We start from the raw sequence: 19,850 nt of genomic DNA on the forward strand, positions 1-19,850 counted from the left end.
TTCAAGCCTTCAAATCTTTCAACCTTTAATGCTTTTATGAACACATCAGCTAATTGAACCTCCGTTCTGCAGTGCACAACTTCAAACCGTCCTTTGTTCACCATATCTCTTAGAAAGTGGAATCTTACTTCTATATGTTTGCTCCTTCCATGACTTACTGGATTCTTGGACAAGCTTATGGCTGAGATATTGTCAATTCTGAGTTGCAGTGGTGTTCTTACTTCAACCTTCAATTCTTTTAGCAATTCTTCGAGCCACAAGGCTTGACAAGCAGCATTACATCCAGAGATGTATTCGGCTTCACAGCTTGAGAGTGCTACTACCTTTTGCTTAGTAGAGCACCAAGAGATAGGGGCATTGTTCAATAGGAACAAGTATCCCGAAGTACTCTTTCTTTCCACTAGATCTCCACCATAGTCAGAATCTGAAAAACCAATCAACTCAAGTTCTGACTTCTGGTTTCTATAGGGAAACAGGATTCCATGATTTGTAGTGCCTTGGATGTATCTCATTATTCGTTTAGCTGCAAGCATATGAGTCTTCCTTGGATTGCACATGAACCTGCTTACCAAACCCACACCATAGGATAGGTCTGACCTGCTATTGCACAAAAACCTTAGAGAGCCTATAATCTGCTTGAATGTTGTTTCATCCACTGACTCACCTTCTTCATCCATTGTTAGTTTCAGATTCATCTCAACTGGACTTGTTGCTGAGTTGCATAGATTCATGTTGAACCTTTTCAGTACATCTCTTGCATACTTCTGTTGGTGCATGATAATCCCTGCAGTGGTGTAGGTGAATTCCATCCCTAGGAAGTAGCTTAATTTTCCTAGATCAGTCATTTCAAATTCAGCTTCCATTACTTGCTTGAAGTCTTCAATGCCTTTCAGATTTGAGCCAGTTACTAACAGGTCATCAACATAGAGACATATGATGAGATGTTCACCAATTCCTTCTTCCTTGACATAGACTCCATGTTCAACTATACATTTGTGAAAGTTGAGTTCAAATAGGAATGAGTCAATTCTTTTGTTCCATGCCCTTGGGGCTTGTTTGAGTCCATACAGGGCTTTGTTCAGTTTGTAAACCAGTTGTTCTTTCCCTCTGATTACAAATCCAGGTGGTTGTTGCACATACACCTCTTCAACCAGTGGACCATGAAGAAAAGCTGACTTCACATCTAGTTGGAATAATGGCCAATTTCTTGCACATGCAATTGCAACTACCAACCTTATGGTTTCAATTCTAGCTACAAGGGCAAACACTTCTGTGTAGTCCAGTCCTTGCTTTTGTAGAAATCCTTTAGCCACTAATCTGGCTTTGTATTTGGAGATGGGGCCATCAGGATTTAGTTTCTGTTTGAAGATCCATTTCACACCAATTTGGTGTTTGCCATATGGTAGTTCAATCAGATTCCAGGTTTCATTTTTCTCTATGGATTTGATTTCCTCATTCATAGCATCAATCCATACCCTCTGCTTCATGGCTTCAGTTTCATCAATAGGTTTTGCCTCTGCCATAAGTGCTAGATGGATTAGTTCACCTTCTTCATTTATCTGATTATCAGAGTGAATTTCATATTCATTGAGTCTGTTGGGTAGTGCTCTTCTTCTTTGAGATCTTTGTGTTGCTTGACTTTCAGTGATTCTTTCAGTCATATTCTCTGAGACAGGTTCATTTTCAATCATCTCTGGAACTGATTTCCTTAAGCTGGTTTGGTTTTGTTGCCAATCCCATTTTTCATGCTCTAGGATCAACACATCTCTGCTTATGAGTACCTTATCTTTTGCTGGATCATACAATTTGTAGGCTCCTGTAGGATGATAGCCTATAAACACCATAGCTTCACTCTTGTCCTGAAGTTTGGTCCTTCTTTGGTCTGGTACATGTCTGAATGCCAATGAGCCAAAGATTTTTAGATGTCCAACAGTTGGTTTCTGTCCTGACCAAACTTCAAGTGGCACCCTTCCATCAAGTTTCTTTGTAGGGCACCTATTCAATATGTAAACTGAAGTTGACACTGCTTCAGCCCAGAGTTTTTGTGGTAACTCTTTCTCTTTGATCAGACTTCTTGCCATATCCATGATGGTCCTGTTTCTTCTTTCTGCAAGGCCATTATGCTGTGGTGTGTATGGTGCAGTGACCTCATGTTTGATTCCATTCTTTCTACAATAAGCCTCAAACTCATTTGAGGTATACTCTCCTCCACCATCTGTCCTTAGCAATTTTAACTGTCTTCCACTTTCCTTTTCTGCAGCAGCTTTAAAGGTCAAGAATGCTTCAAATGCATCACTCTTGGCCTTTAAAACATCTAGCCATATCATTCTGCTATATTCATCTACAAAAATTATGAAGTACCTGTTTCCTGCTAAGGAGGATGTTTCAAAAGGGCCACACACATCAGAGTGAACTACCTCTAGCACCTGTTTTGATCTCATGTTCATTTCTGTCTTGAATGAGCTCCTAGTTTGCTTGCCAATCAAGCAGACTTCACAAGCCTTTTCTGGTAGATTTGTGATAGGCATTCCTTTGACCATTTGTTTTGCACCTAGTTGGTATAGGCTTTTAAAATTCAAATGGCCAAATCTTGAGTGTCACACCCAACTTTCGTCACCTGATTCAATTGTTGCTAAGCATTGGACCTCAGCAGCTTGTATGTTCACTTGAAATGTCCTGTTCTTGGTTAATTTGCTCCTGAGTATTGGTTTGTTCTCCTGGTCTGAGAGTTCAAGTAGGCCACCCTTCATCAGTACACTGAATCCCTTTTCAACCAGTTGACCTATGCTCAATAGATTACATTTCATCTTTGGTACAAGAAGGACATTTGAGATTATGGCTTTTGCTCCATTCTTTCATGTGATCACTACATTTCCTGCTCCCTCTACTTCCAGTGAGCTATCATCAGCAAATTTCACCCTGCTTTTCTTTGATGGATCAAAATCTACTAACCATTCTTTATGCCTTGTCATATGATTGGAGCAACCTGAGTCTAGGTACCATGATTCAGTGAGTGATTTTTCTGCTGAGGTGGTTACCATTAGGTTCAGAGGTTCTGAGTCTGATTCTTCTTGTACTGCATATGCTTCTTCATGACTCTTCATCTCTTTTGCCTTATCAGATAAGCATTCATATGAGTAATGTCCTAATTTGTGGCAATTGAAACATTCTACCCTCTTCTTGTCAAATCTTTTCTGAGTTTGATTCAGTCTTGGCTTTCCTCTTCTGTCAGAAGATTAAAGCCAATCTTGATTAGATTTGCTTCTTTCTGAGTTTTGTGCCCATCTTCTGTTCTGCACCTGTTTACCTCTCCATTTCTTGTCTCTTTTCTTGTCTTCCTCCTTCATGTGACTTGCCTTCAAAGATTGTTCTGTTCTCTTGCTTGGACATCTATCAATCAATCTCATTTCATGAGCCTCAAGTGAGCTTTGTAGTTCCTCTATCTTCTTTGTGGTGATGTCTTTAGATTCTTCAATTGCTACTACAATGAAGTCGAATTTCTGAGGTAGGGATCTCATTATTTTTTCAATTATCATGAGATCAGTGATGGATTCTCCATACCCTTTCATTTGGTTTGTGATAGTTAGTATCTTGGTGAAGTACTCACCAATTTTATCATTCTCCTCCATGTTTAACAACTCATATTGCCTTCTGAGAGTTTGTAATTTTACCTTCTTTATCTTGTCTCCACCTTGATGGCTTCGAATCAAGATGTCCCAGGCTTCTTTGGCAGTGGTAGCATTCTGAATTTTCTCAAAGTGGATATCATCTACACATTGGTGGATCAGAAATAGTGTCTTGTTGTCCTTTTTCTTGACTTCTTTATGTATGGCTCTCTGTACTTCTGTTGCATCAGGACCTGGTTCATGAGAACCCTCTTCAACTACCTCACTTATCTCTTGAAAGCTGAACAGAACTTTCATCTGTGTTCTCCATCTATCCCAATTCTTTTCTGTGAGAATAGGGAGCCCCATAGATGGTAGATTCGTGCCATTTCCTACCATTTTATCTTCAATTATCTGCTCACTTCTTTTCTGGTTTCTCTGATTTCTTTGTTCCCTGATTTCCTTCCAGCTAGCTGATTCACCCGCAGTGAATTTCCTTCAGTTGAACCTACTCCTTCGGTTTTGGCAACTGCAGTTGGTGTTTTCGCACACTCACACCCCTTAGATCCCTGGATTCTTTCCAGCTCGTGATACCAAGTTTGTTGGAAACAGAAGAATAAAGAGAGAAGAAGAAGAAGAATACAATGAATATGCAGTGTATTGAATTGGATTGAAAAGTTACTTAAACAACAAGTTCATACACTTTCCTTTTATAGCCTAAGCTTGACTAACTACCATAACAGAATTTTGAAAACTAACTATTTTTGGCAAGTTGCAGTTTTCACTTCCTACTCTTCAATCAACTAATTTCTTTATTGCCTAGACTTGAATTAGACTTTATTTTAACATGATTAACTGCGTGTTCATTAGAAGTATTTTTTAAAAATAAGGAAAAGAATTAGTAAAGATTAGGGGTGGCAGTTGGATGAATTTGGAACCTAATGAATGGATAGAAAACTATTTATCAATTCATATAAATTCATTATATCACATTTTTAAATTTTACAATGGATTCTAATCCATCCATTTTATCCATATATCCATTTTAATGGATTGGATGAGTGGATATTCAACCCTTTTTTTTTTTAATCTGAAAACATTTTTAATAAAGCAATTTGAAGAATAAAATTCTTTTAAAAATTATTATTTAGTAAATCATTTTAAAATATCAATTTGTAAAAACATTTTTAAAAAGTGTTTTTTTAAAAATATTACTTTTAAAAAGTGTTTTTTAAAAATATTTCTTTTAAAAAACCATTTGAAAAAAAATAATTTTCTTATCAAACACTTTTAAAAAGTGCTTTTTTGATAAGCACTTTTAAAAAGGTGAATTTGTGAAACTTTTTTATAAACACTCTTATTAGAAAGCATCTCTAATACGACATAATTGACATGTATGTAAAAGTTTGGTTTGGTTTTTGATGTAATTTATTGACGAACCAAACACAAATATATGGTTCAGCTCTACTCGATTAACCACAAATTTTATTAGGAACCGAATCGAACCGTTCATCGGTTTCGCGGTTTTCAACTTATTTAAAGAAAATCCTTTTAAGAAATAGTTGAATAAAATTTGCAAAGTATAGAGTCAACTAAATGAATACTAAACACATCAATAATAAATTATTTAATACTCTTTATAGTAAAACAATAATAATTCAACATTTCAACGAACTACAAACTTGAAATTTTAGTCCACAAAATCTTCAACAATGTCCAACAAAATTTAAAAATGACAAACTTGATATCAATTTTTTAGTCTAACAGTAACACTTAATACTCTACATCATGAATAGTGTCATCATGTTCTTTATTTATTTTCTTTTAGTTCCTTAATTTCTTTATTTAATTAAGTTCATCTCTGAACAGTGACAAAATGTATACTAATTTTTTAGTTTTATTTCTATCTTCTCAATGGATAATAAAAATAATGGATATTTAGGTTTGTTTACTAATTTATTTTTTCTATTTGTCTCTTATTTATAGTTTATATGTATTAATAATCCTAAATTTTTAATCATATTTTATCTCATAACTTTAAAGCTTAACCCTCCACATATAAAATAAAATTATTTTTTAATATGTGGCTCGATTCTAACAGTTCCAAAATTTACAAAACCGTGAACCGAACCGAACTTAAATGGGTTCCAAATATAAAACTGAACTGAACCGCGGAACCGAACTGAACCACATTTTATGGTTCGGTTTCATCAGTTTGACATTTTAAACTAGAACCGCTTACACCCTAATAATTGGGACTTCCACAAGTTATATGCAACAATCTATCATCCTGAAATATTTCATTTATTATTATATTATCACATTAGTCGATAACGAAAATGATATATTTATACTTTGCATCAAGAAGTTGGGGAAAGCACTAAGACCGACATATTTTTAAAATCACAATTGCAATTTTCAACTTTTGTAATGTGTGTGGGATTGTGCTTAGAAATGTGAGAGAAATTTTTTGTATTAATATTGAATTATTTGGATCTAAATGAATATCCATTGGATATAATAGATGGATTTCAATTCACCCACTATCAACATTATCCATTATATTTAAATTCATTAGTTCTAACGGATAGATTTGGATGGATTTAATTTGAATGGATTATAGATAATTTTGCCACCCCCGGTAAAGATTGCCCACATATAAAAACATTAGTTGACTACTATAATTGTAATATCTATTATAAAAATATATACCCAATCAACATATTATTCAACATTTATTTGATTTTTTTTAATGTATCAATACTGATCAAATATAAGTAATAAATGATACACGCCCAATGTATAAAACTTAGCGCACATATTTTTTCTCTCTTCTAGTGAGAATCAAAAACAATAAAAGTGAATTAATGGAACCCTAAACATGAAAAGTAAAGCATATACTACAGTGAGGGCTGAGATACGAATGGGAACTCTCTTGAAACCCTGCTGCACATATGATTATGTATTTTCATACTTGGATTCAGGAGGGTGATCATAATTTAACTCTAAAATTCCAATTTCTCTAAATAGCATTAAATGGCCATGTTCATTAAAACCACGGAATTCAACCACCTAGAACTAAAAATATAATAAAATTAGTGCATATCCTTTGGTATAATTAAGTTCAAAACAAAGTATAAGGTTGCCGGACTTTGATCTACAAATAACATCCAAACACTACCTTGAAGATTAAACAAAATTTTGCATGATTGTATAACCAAGAATAATAACATCAAAACTCTCCATGCGTATTCTTGCTTAATAAAAAGCCTAGAACAGTCATTGTGGTGGCAGAAATTTTAAGAAAACATCACAGAACCTAGACAGATTTGAACGACAAGCTGGAACTTTTACTTAGCTTACCTGTGAAGAGAGTCAGGAAAAGAAAAACAAGGTTAGCACTAATGAAATCACATATGCTACAGCATTTTAACCCTAATTTAAAGTGAAAGTTTGAGAGACACAATCAGGCCTATCAATTTAGGGCAATAATTCAAACTCAATGATAAAATTTACTTTCAAATATTAAAATTCTAATGCTCTTTTAAACTAGAGAATAAAGCATCTCTAGTACAAGGAGATTAGTTATCTCCTCCAGCTTCTAAAATCTTGACATATGTCATATTTAATCATTTTCTATAAAAATATTTCTAAAACTAAACAAAACAATACATGTGTCATATTTTTACTGGCCGGAAGAGATAAGTTATCACATAGTATGAGGAGATTCTTTTTTCTTTTTAAATTAATTAAGCACAAGTCCTTTATAATTTTGGGATGGTAGATGCGGGCAGTACTGCCCTAGGAATCGAAGAAACTGGTTCCAGGATATAAATCAATGACTTCCATGTCACAAAGCAAGCAACCTTGCACTTGCACCAAACTCAGCCTCTATCTGAATTTTAAAAGAATAAAATAAAAACTAGACATATAATGTACTCAATCATTAGTTCATTACTATCCTAGTCAATGGCATAATGTGAAAGTGCTTTAAAGGTCAATCTACATACATGAATACAAACAGATTTTTAATCTAGATGGTTGTAATACCACAATTAGCATTGTTTAGAATTCTTTAAACCATTTAGATACATTAAGGTTTATGAGCCATAAACTTGCTCATTTCAAATTTTCTCTATCAGTTTGTCAAATGTCTAAAACACATTCCAAAACCTGACCAAAAAATTTGAAATATTTCGATGTGCTGACCAAAAACTTCAAAGGCTTCAAAACTCCAATAACTGTCTCTAAACTAGACTTCAACCTGTCTAAACCAACCCTATGTCCATACTTGAATTTGTTAGGCATTGGTACTTTCTAAAATTAAAATATATCTAATATTTATATATTGGTATAACTACTTAAAACAATTTATATTTATCAAGATACCCTACCACACTCAATTATAGTCCTTAAGAAAAACTCCACTACATTGCCATATTGCACTGTGCAGGAAATTATACACTGTAGCAATGCTGATTCGGTGATATATTATTCTGCAATAAGGTAGCCTATCTCCTCAGCACCATTGATCCAGTGCTTTTCACACTTACATGTTCTTCCTCCATTTAGGCAGAAAACGGCTCTTACAGGATCATGCAAGGCTAATTCCACCTTTAAGATTTAACGGAATGCAATGTCTTGTAGGCATATACATAGCAAGCAAGCAGTATTTCCTGTTTTGTAGAAAGTTCTTAAAAAATTAAAATTTGAAAACTTACATAAGATGAATGGAAGAAGGACCAGATACAGCAGCAGCCCTCTGTGCTCGGTGCGCCTCACCCCTATAAAGCCCCTTCATTTCCTTTTTTATGCGACGTGCCTCATGTCGTTCCTCCTTCACAGCAGACTGCAAAGCCACATAATCACCATCGTTACAATAGTATATGTATATACGCTAAACATAAACATTATTCTTATGAGAACAACAACCAGAAACTTCTCGTAAAGAAATTCATAGTGACTGCATGCATAAAGGAGGCATCGGAGATTCAAGAAATAGCATAAACAGCACAAGTCAAAATAAAAAGATACCTTCCGTTCTTTCTTCTCCTCCTTTGACTCTTGCCCATGTTTTTTTCTCTTGTACTGTTCAGTTCTTGCTGTGCCCGAGCCTTTAACGTTTTCAGTAGTAGGTTTTCTACTACCAGGCAAGAAGTCTATAGGGAGTTTCTCTTTTCCTTTAAGTGATATTATTTGACTAGATGAACTCAAGACTGCAGACACAGTTTGAGCCAATTTCTTTTTCCTAGACCCTTCATGTGCTCCAATCCTTCCAGGATGGTTATCTAAATTTGAGTAGGTTGAAACAATTGTCTCACAATCCCAAACTTCTGATTCATCGCTACTTTCTTCAACAAGTACAACATCCTTGTCTCCATCTTCATCTTCATAACCCTCAGCATATTCCTTGCAACGGAGAATCACATCAGCAGCAGGTTCCTCTAGCTTTTCTTCAAACTCTAGACCACCCATCACACGATTATTAAGAGAAAGATTGTGCATCTCAGCAAGGGAATCATCTTCAGCATGATAATGTTTATAATAATCCTCCTCATCATCATCAGTTCGATACTCTTTGCTTTCGAGCTATAACATTGAAAATATAATGAGAAAGACAATCTTCAAGTAAAAAATGTGCAGACATGGTCAAGAGAAGTTAGTTTGTACTTTCAATGAAAAGAAAGGGTGGAATGGCAAAGAGATACTCTAATACTTGAAACAAAGAGAATCAACATACTTTATTATATAATATAATTGGTAAAGATAAATCAGCAGCGAAATGGATTACAAATGGTGAATAAAATAGACTATGGATAGCAGAACTCACTAAATCAAATTGCTCATCCAACAAACGACGAGCTCTTGGCTGATCACCGAGATCACCTGTAACTTCGGAATGAGCAGAAACTTGCAATACTTGGGCATTGCTTTCATTTACTGCAGATTCCTCCAACAAGGTTACATCATTACTGATATGGGCTTTGTCCTCTGCTTCTTCTACTTTTTCTTCCTCTTCACCTTCATAGAGGTTAGCCTGGACAACAAAGTCTTCCTCCAAATCTTCAACATCAGAGCCAAACCGCGACAAATCACTATCATCAAGCAATACAGCAACTTCAGGATCAATTGCTTTCTGAACCCTCACAGTTTTAGTCCTCGACGCAACAGTGTACATAGACTTTTCCTCTGGCTCTCCCTCCACTTCAGAAATTCTTAACCTTGAAGCATCATATGCCTAAACATTTGAACAGGAAGGAAAAAAAGTGATTAGTCAATTTCAATTTCAACAAAAACCTTCAAAATTAATATATATATATATATCCATTATATGCACAATATGATCAATAAAAATTTGTTATAGAAATCATAATCCTTTTATTTCAACCTGTTGGTAATATATGCATATCAATGCAAACACATGTTGACTAAAAGGAAAAGTAAACTTCCAAGCCATAGAAAATTATGTAATACGCATAGTTAACTATAGTCCAAACTTTTCATCTTATTTTAGTTCTACACTAGAATTCCATCACTAGAACAAGTAACAAAGTCTTCTACACATTCAAATTCTAATCAATATGCATAAACTCAAACTCCAAATTAATTTGTTTATATAAAAAACTTAAACAAAAAAAAAAACAATTCAGGACAATTTTACCTTAACATCATGAGGAACATCATGAAACCTAAACTTAGGGTTATGATGAAAAGACGAACCACCACCAGCGTTCTTAATCTCCCTCAAATGAGTCAAATAGTTATAACCGTCATCGGGGAAACCAAGCTCGAGAATCTCCTTCCTCACATCGTCCGGCAAAGCTGCCGCCTTATCAACCGCGATCTGGCGTTCCATGACGTCATCGCCGCCGTCGTAGTCTTCATCGTCGGGGGCGTCGTCGAAGATGGAATCGGAGACAGGGTTGTTATCGACACGGACGAAGACGCGGTCGGCGCCGGGAGTGTCTTGGGCGAAGTAGGGGTCGGAGGAGTCGCGAGCGATGAGTTGGTAAGTGATGGAGTTTTTCTTGTCGATGAATTTCTTCTTGCCCATTGTGAAGAGTGTAGAATGGTGCTATGAGTGAACAAGTGTGTGTAGTATTATGGTCACTGTGTTGTGGCTATTTGGGAAAACAGGGTTGAGAGATAGTGATCGCAACGCATAAAGGGTGCTCAACTAAACGAAATGGGCCGGGTTGTCACCTTCATATGGTTCGTTCCTCAAAAAATTCAAAAATATAAAAAAAAAATACAAAAGGTAATGTTTAAATTTTAAAATATTGAGTAAATTACAAATTTAATAAAATCACACAAATTATGTCAAGTTTTTTTGCACCTTCACAGTAGGGCAAAGCCCAGAAGCAAACAAACATACTATGAAGCAAAAAGGCTTATAGATGCCTTACTAAGAAGAGTATAACAATCCAAAATAGGATTATGTAGAACCTGGATCTCAAAGTAAAGGACGTGAGCATGCTTGACAAGACAAACAGAAACCAAGTTAGCTTCTCTAGGAGTGCACTGGAGTTTGGAGTCAACATGAAGAGAGATAGCCCTCCGAATATTATTCACAAGCTAGTGATAGGGAGCCACCAGAGCATCTACTGAAAAGATCATGTCAATAATTGGCCTATAATCACTCCAAAAAACCACTTGGTATCTTCCCTCAACTAGAGCCATATTAATCGCAATCATTATTCCCCACAACTTTGCCAAAAGAGGGTTGGAAGTACCCAAACGACGACAAAACCCTCGAATCCAAGTACCATGACAGTCCTGAAGCACTCCACCACAACTATCCTTGTCGCCCAGTCTAACGGAGCCATCAACATTAAACTTCATCCACCTATGGCTTCCAGCACCTAGTACCACTCCCAAATGACAACTCGTCCGGGACTTCAACATTCGCTATGGAGTCCTCCCTCAAAACAAAATAAAGTTAGCATAGGAGAGAACCTTGCTTCTGTCCTAAAGCCCCTGGCGAAAAACAATATCATTACACATCTTCCAAATACTCCATAGAGTGCAAGCAAACATGCGAGAACGCATTTGAGTCTTAGGATTCATATTGAAATTAATCTACTAAGAGAGCTCCATCGAGAAGAAGGCCGATTCATGATGAGAATCCACAAACCCATCCCAAACAGTAGATGAAACACATCAATTGTGTGGGTTTTAATAAGCATAAGACTAACATTTGCCCCTAAATTATATAGAGTATAGAGTCTTATCAAATATATTGTTCTGGTAAAATATGAGTAAAAAGAAATTGAATGTAATTTATGAAACAAAAGAGATGATGAGTATAATTAAATTAAAATACCAAGATGTCGACATAACTTATTGCTAATTATTTAGTTTTACATTAACTAGGATTATTGACCTTAGGTAAATTTGTAAATATAGTTTGATTATGAATTCACTTTTCTTTTCCATCTATTTAAATCTATTTAAGGAGCAACTCCTCATAATTACTACTACATTTTTGTAATTAAACAAAATAATTTTTTTTACAATTTATTATATTTTTGTTTCATTTTTTATTATATATCACTCATCATCTATGTAACGTTGACAAGATAGTTTTAAAAGATATCATATTCTTAAATATTGTAATGATTATTTCTCACAGCTTAATGTAAAAATTAAAATATAACTTTCGTTAGATCAAACAACAAATATTGTCTCCATGGTTACTTATATGAACTTAGTTGATTACATGCTTCAACAAAAAAGTAGCCAAAACTAAATTATTATTTTAAATGGTTTCAAAAGGTATTGATCCTATAAAACAACAAATATATGAGTAATAAGATAAGTTTGTGTGCTTTATCTTTTCTTAGTAATGCTATTTTAATATAAAATACATGATTTCGAGTGTAATATCTATATATTTACGGTATAAAGATTTATGTACATTCATCATATCATCCACTACTCATTTATATTACTTTTATTTAAGAGTTAATGATGATTGAAAATAAATGACAGATAATATAATGATGATATAAAAAACTCTTATACTATTACTACATACATCTTTTTCTCTTACAGTATTACTAATTGTTTTTATATAAAATATCAAGTTTTTACTTTATCTTGTATTGTCTACTTATCTTTAAGTCTTAAAATATCTAATAAGTCTTAAAATAATGATAACAAAATAACAGTCAATGTTTCATTTAAATCATTTCTTGGTTCCAGCCTTATTTCATGAACAACCTCCTTTATTGTAATGTATATATAAATATTAGAGGTAATTTATGTAGGTGTTGAAGCAGAAATGGTTTGTAACTTTGTATGGTTTCACTAATGAAGCAATTCTCAAATATGTAACAACATTTTAACTATTTTCATTTCTTTCATCTCTATTCCCTTCATCCAAATGTATCATTAAAAAAACTAGACACAATACCTGAAGTGCTTCCTAAATTGATGGTTCGCAAGCTATGTAGTAGTATTTGTAAAAATGACACTTGTAAGAATGACAAAGTTTCTCTTCCTTTTAGTGCATGTCCCTGTTATGAAGGATGGACTTTGCTATTTTATGGGGTTTGGGGGGCAACACATGAAAAAGAACTAAATGTTACCTGCACATTTACTGTCTCACAAGTTGTAGTACCGTATGTATCATTAGCTTGTGATTAATTGAAAAAATATATTTAAGTTAAAAAATTAATAATTAACTATTTTTCTGACCCGTCATAATTAATGATACATGCAGTTATACATTTTATGGTACAACAGAACGTCTACTACAATAAACAGGGGATCTAGTTAAAACAAAGAGGATAACTAGTTGCAAATTTAACCTGGTGCATAAATTTTGTTGGAGGAAGTTGTTCTACACTTTGTATCACTTCATGTCTCATGGATATGTGATTGGTCAGAAAAAATATATTTAAATTAAAATTTAATTATTAAATACTTTTTTAACAATCATAAACCTATGGTACATGGAATGACACAAAATGTGGGACAACAAATGTGCTCCAGGAATATGTATGCTATGATCTTTAGAGAATTAAGTTCCTTACTATCAAAACAAAAATTTAAAAGACAAAGAAACTTTTCACGGTTAGCAATTAAAAAAAGATAATTTTGTAATATGTAATGTAGAATATTTCACTTTTTTTATACCACAAAGAGTATTCTCTCGCTCTTCTTGAGTAAGAAATTAATCTCTTTTGGGTGCGTGATTGTCCTTCTTGACATGTGTCGTTCTCAGGAATTGAACACTTGACATTTTGGTCATCTTGAAAATCTAGCGGTGTCTTAAATCATGAGACCAACATCTTGTTGGTTAAAATATTTCACATTAAAATCAAACACTTATTCTATAGGGGTTAATTTGAGAGTTGAATTTGAGAATGAAAGAAATGAAAAAAGAAGACTTGAGAACCATGAAATACACTTATGAGATGACTCACAAGCCTTCTTTTTTCCTTAATCCCAAAATCTAAGAGAAAGCATGCTAAAATTTCAATTTTCAAGTTTAGTTTTTTTAATGGGAGTACATACAAGATATAAAAAAAAATCATATTTTTCACCTTATATTCATAACATAGGCTGTTAAAAAAAATTATATCCACGTTGATCAATGATTTAGAAGAAATCTTGATTCATAGACTTGATTTTAAGTAAAAATCATTGAACTAAGATATAGATATGTATATGATTTGTAACTGTTTTGGGTGTCATCAATTGGTATTGTAGAGAAATGTTAGGAAGATTGTAAAAAAGAAAGTAAGAAGGAAAAAAATGCAGAAGAGAAATTAAAGATTACTGAATATACTTCATTCTTAATACTTTCTTCCAAATCATACAGCTTATAAAGAAATCAGAATAAAGTAAACTGATCCTAGCCATACACTTGGATAGATCTTACATAAAGATAAAGTTTGTTGAAACAGAAAAGTGGAATATTCTTTCCATTAATTCATCACATAATCCTTCTGCCATGTGGGAGTTATTACTATACGACGATTGGGCCTTATTGTAGATTGTTGGATCCTATCATTGCCCACCTCTTCAGAAGAAACCTTGTCCTCAAGGTTGGAAACTTGGGCTGAGTTCGTTATGGGGGGGGGGAGAAGGCCCAAGAGGAGACCCCATTGAAGTGGGTAAAGCTGAAGAATCATCAAAAGAAACGCGTGGACGTGGAGTGTGCAACGGTCCAAGTTGCTGAGCTGTCTCACGTGGTGGAGCAGGTCTGCTTTTGTCTTGGGAAGACGTGAGGTGCAGAGGTGTCCAGAGATTGGATGGTGAAGATTGGAAATCCAATGGAGGAGAAGAAAAAGGCACTGTGCCATTAAGTACTCCACTGCTCGAGGAGCCCCATTCAAATTGCCTATTATTTTGGCCATTGGATGTTGAAGGAAAGTTGATCAACGATTGGGGAAAAATGCCAGCTGGAAAGGCAGATGCTTTAGGCATAGTGGGGTTAAGTGAAGAGTTGGAAGTGTTTAGAACACATTCACCCTTTGCTTTGTTTGTTTTAGAATCCCCAACCGTAGTCTTCTCTTCTACCCTTTTGGAATTTGTTTCTGCCCCATTCACTACCACATCAATGTGTCCCGCCTTACCGCTCGTAGTGGCCTTAGCTGTTGTAGTCTCACAATGGTGATCAATGTTTTCACCCAAACCGGAAGACACTGGAAGAGGTATATGTGTGGAAAGTGGGTCACCCTGGAACCTCCGAAGTAAGGAGACATGAAAAACGGGATGAACACGAGAGGAAGGTGGAAGATCGAGTTCATAAGCAACACTACCGATCCGTCGAAGAACCTTATACGGTCCAAAGAAGCGTGGGGAAAGCTTGTGATATTGCCGACGGACCACCGTCATTTGACGATAAGGTTGTAACTTCAAAAGAACCCATTCGCTAACGAGAAAGGTAATGTCTCTTTTACCACTGTGATTTTGAGCCACCATCCGTTGTTGAGCACGTAAAAGATTATTTTTTACAATACTGAGCAGTTCCGTGCGTTGATGCAGAAGTGTCGCGGCTGGAGTGGTAGGTGATGGCTTGTTCAAAAACTGAGCCATAGCGGGCGGTGGATGACCATAAAGAACTTCAAACGGAGAAAAACTCGTCGCTGAATGCTTCGACGTATTATACCAATATTCCGCAAGGGAGAGGTGACGAAACCACTACCGTGGTTGTGAACCAGAGAAGCACCGGAGGTATGTTTGGAGACATCTATTGACCACCTCTGTTTGGCCGTCGGATTGAGGGTGATAGGTGGAGCTGAAACGGAGAGTGGTGCCTAGTAACCGGAAAAATTCTTTCCAAAAGGAGCTGAGAAAAATCCGGTCGCGGTCAGAGACAATCGCCTTGGGAACACCATGCAACCGAATTATTTCGGCCAGAAAACGGTGGGCTAAAACCGTTGCAGTGAACTTGGTCGGCAGTCCAATGAAATGGGCATATTTGGAGAGGCGGTCCACCACGACCCAGATCACGGTGTGCCCTTGAGAAGGTGGTAAGTGGGTGATGAAATCCATAGAAATTTCTTCCCAAACCCTCTCTAGAATGTTAAGAGGCTGTAATAACCCGTTTTGTTTTGTGGGTGAGTATTTGTTGTACTGACAGGTCATGCAGCGGTGAATAAATGCTTTGGTGTCGCGATACATGCCCGGCCAGTAAAAGGAAGCAGCAAGTCGTGCAATAGTAGGCTTGAGCCCAGAGTGACCAGCTGAAGGGGAACCATGATATTCAACAAGAATGGCCTCACGGAGTCCTAGAATATCAGGTATGAAAATACGATTTGCAAACAAAATAATGCCATTAGACCACTGATATTTGAGTTTCATTTTATTGTCTGTTTCACATTTAGTCACAAAGGACTGACCAACTGTTGTTTGATAGTGTTGCCGGAGTTGATCCAGTAGAGTTGGAACCGGGGAAGACAAAGAGACAAGCTCAGCCATTGGCTCGTCAACATGCCGAGAAAGGGCATCAGCCACCCGATTGGAGGTACCACTTCGATATTTAATGTCAAATTGAAAACCAATGAGCTTGGTAGCCCATTTCTATTGCTCTGGAGTGTGTAACCCTTGTGAGACTAGATGTTTTAAACTTTGTTGGTCAGTGAGTATAGTAAACTTCCGACCAATGAGATACTGACGCCATTTTTTTACGGCTTCTATAATAGCGTACATCTCACGGACATAGGCCAAAGAATGCTGCATCCGGGGGACCATTTTCTTGCTGAAAAAGGCAATGGGATGACCATGTTGGGATAGCACTGCACCGATTGCTATGGCAGAGGCATCCGTTTCAACTTCAAAGGTGGCGGAGAAATCCGGCAACTGAAGAACTGGAGTATTAGTCATAGCATTTTTTAAAGTTGTAAAGGCCAGCTGAGCCTCATTTGTCCATGTAAATTTTTGCTGTTTAAGTAGATCGGTGAGAGGAGCGGCGAGTGTGGCGTAGTGTTTTACAAATTTCCGATAGAATCTGGTGAGGTCCAAAAATCCCCGGAGAGACGTGAGAGAACGAGGCTGTGGCCATTCTACCATAGCCTGTATTTTATCCGGATCTGGTTGCACGCCCAATGCCGAAATAATATGGCCCAAATAATCAACTGAATCCACACCAAAATAACACTTGGAATGCTTGGCATAAAATTGGTTAGACTCTAATAAGTGTAAAACAGTCTGCAAATGAATCAAGTGATCAGCCTTAGTAGAGCTATAAACCAATATATCATCAAAAAACACCAACACAAATCGACGCAAATGGGGTCGAAGCAGATCATTCATGGCTGCTTGAAAAGTAGAGGGGGCATTTGTAAGCCCAAAGGGCATAACCAAAAACTCATAATGCCCATCGAATGTACGGAATGCCGTCTTGTGGATATCATCCGGGTGGACCCGAATCTAGTGATATCCGGACTGAAGGTCTATTTTAGAAAAAATTGTCGCCCTACCCAACTCATCCAATAGTTCATCAATAGTGGGAATAGGGAACCTATCCGGCACAGTGATAGCATTAAGGGCCCTGTAGTCCACACAAAATCTCCATGTACCATATTTTTTATGAACTAATAAAACCGGAGAAGAAAATGGGCTAGTGCTTGGGGTGACAATTCCAGAGTTTAACATTTCCTTCAACATAGTAGTCATAGTGTCTTTCTGTGAATGGGGGTAACGGTATGGTTTAGAAGTCACGGGTGTAGAGGAAGGAATGAGAGGGATATGATGATCATGTGTCCGTGAGGGGGGTAAGGATGTGGGGGTTTGGAATATATTCTTATAGTTATCAAGGAGGAGTTGAATCTGGGGGTCTGGTGTAGGAGGGTTCTTGGATGTAGTTGGTTTAGTGGGAGAAAGAAGGGGAAGAATAGTGAAAGCATGAAAAGTAGCAATGCCATTGTTGTGTAGGAGTCTAGAAATTTGATGGAATGAGGATGGTTGAGGAGAGAAAGTGGACTCACCAGTAAGTGTGATATGAGTTTGGCCCACCGAAAACTTCATTGAAGGAATGGAAAAATCCGAAACAATGGGTCCAAGTGTTTGGAGCCATTCAATGCCGAGGACTACGTCTGCCCCTTTGATAGGAAGTAGATAAAAGGGAATGAGAAATTCGATCTGCTGTAGTGTAATAGGTGTCTGATCACACAATCTGCTACAAAAAATATGGGCGCCATTACCCACCATAACAGGAAATTTAGGAGTCTCCGTAATTGGTAGTTTAAGGTGAGCCGCAAATCGTGGCTGCAGAATGTTGTGAGAACTGCCGGTGTCCACTAAAACCGTGACGGAGTGCCCCAAAATAATACCAGAAAACTTTAATGTTTTAGGGGAAAAATGTCCCCCGAGAGCCTGGTCCGAAATGTGGAAATGAATGAGATCGTCAACAATAGGTTCTGTATCTGGACCGATAAGTGTCTCTTCGGAGGAGTCCTCACAAGAGAATGTTACCTCCGATTGGACCAACATGGAGTCATCCAGCATCAATAGAAACTTCTTAGGTTGACAACGATGGCCGGGATGAAATTTTTCATCACAATTATAGCAAAACCCTTGAGCGCGGCGTTCCTGCATCTGAGGAATGGAGAGGCGCCGAATGGGAAGTGGGGGAGGGACCGAAGGTGCATAAACCCCTTGAGTGGAACCCAGGTTAGATGGGCCAACAACCCTGTTGGGTCTGGGGTATGTCCTACCAGAATCCTTGACCATAGCCTCTACCAACTTGGCCAGTCCCAGTGCATCTGAAACAGATGTGGGACGCAGAATAGATAGTTCGCGTCGAATTTCCGGAGAAAGCCTGGACAAAAAACAATTGAGGATGGTTTCCTGGGATAAGCCCCAAATCCTGTTACATAGCCGCTCAAATTGCTTTTGATATTCTGCCACTAAACCGAACTGTCGCAACTTGAACAATTCCGCTTGATGATTAATATAAGCGGACGGTCCAAATCTGTTTTCCAGGGACCGTGTAAAGGAATTCCAGTCCGTCAGTTGAGAGTTATGAAACATCCATTTGAACCAACTCAATGCTTCGCCTTGCATATAAAAGGCAATCATAGGAATGCGCTGTTCTGGTGAGATTAAGTAAAACTGGAAAAACTGTTCAGCTTGAAAAATCCAGTCTAATGGTTCCGACCCGTCAAAAGGAAGAAGTTGCAATTTCGGGGGTCGGGGTTGTGATTGGTGAAATGGGGGCTGGACAGAAGTGGAAGCAAAGTGAGGATGTGGGTGTTGGGGTGGTGGGTGTGATGTAGAAGAAGGTGATTGTTGTGGTGGGGAGGAATTGCCGTGAGGGCTCAGATGAGTCGTCTGTGAAGGAAACTGAATTGAGGAACCCATGGGAGGAGCAGGTGGGAAGGGAATAAACCGGATTTCAGCGAGCTTGTCGGTGATGTTGTGAAGAACCGTGGTGATGGCAGCGTGACGAGCGTCCTGCTGTTCCTGGTTTTCGCGGAGCTTCTCCATGAGTAAGTGAGAGACGGAATCATCTGGTTCCTTGAGGGAGTTTTTGGGAGGCATTGAATGAGCAATGAAAGCACCAAAGATGTTAGGAAGATTGTAAAAAAGAAAGTAAGAAGGAAAAAAATGCAGAAGAGAAATTAAAGATTACTGAATATACTTCATTCTTAATACTTTCTTCCAAATCATACAGCTTATAAAGAAATCAGAATAAAGTAAACTGATCCTAGCCATACACTTGGATAGATCTTACATAAAGATAAAGTTTGTTGAAACAGAAAAGTGGAATATTCTTTCCATTAATTCATC

General features: G+C 36.9%; 3 protein-coding genes across 4 annotated transcripts; all 3 read right to left on the reverse strand.

The window, feature by feature from the left end:
- On the reverse strand, window positions 3,237-4,004 carry LOC109352883. Its single transcript, XM_019595067.1, has one exon. It carries the CDS (start codon window positions 4,002-4,004, stop codon window positions 3,237-3,239), a length of 768 nt encoding a protein of 255 aa, XP_019450612.1.
- LOC109352159 (protein LTV1 homolog) lies at window positions 6,683-10,732 on the reverse strand. Of its 2 annotated transcripts, XM_019594013.1 has the most exons (5): window positions 10,267-10,731; window positions 9,436-9,843; window positions 8,640-9,194; window positions 8,327-8,454; window positions 6,683-6,968 (listed from the first exon to the last, which is right to left on the reverse strand). In XM_019594013.1, exons 1-5 carry the CDS (start codon window positions 10,657-10,659, stop codon window positions 6,965-6,967), a joined length of 1,488 nt encoding a protein of 495 aa, XP_019449558.1. In that variant the 5' UTR covers window positions 10,660-10,731; the 3' UTR covers window positions 6,683-6,964. The 2 variants fall into 2 exon arrangements, with proteins under 2 accessions (XP_019449558.1, XP_019449559.1); XM_019594014.1 differs by lacking the exon at window positions 6,683-6,968 and having other exon boundaries at window positions 8,323-8,454; window positions 10,267-10,732.
- Window positions 17,490-19,601, reverse strand: LOC109352884. Its single transcript, XM_019595068.1, has one exon. It carries the CDS (start codon window positions 19,599-19,601, stop codon window positions 17,490-17,492), a length of 2,112 nt encoding a protein of 703 aa, XP_019450613.1.

This window comes from Lupinus angustifolius, chromosome LG07 (assembly GCF_001865875.1).
Source record: "Lupinus angustifolius cultivar Tanjil chromosome LG07, LupAngTanjil_v1.0, whole genome shotgun sequence".
NCBI classification, from domain to species: domain Eukaryota; kingdom Viridiplantae; phylum Streptophyta; class Magnoliopsida; order Fabales; family Fabaceae; genus Lupinus; species Lupinus angustifolius.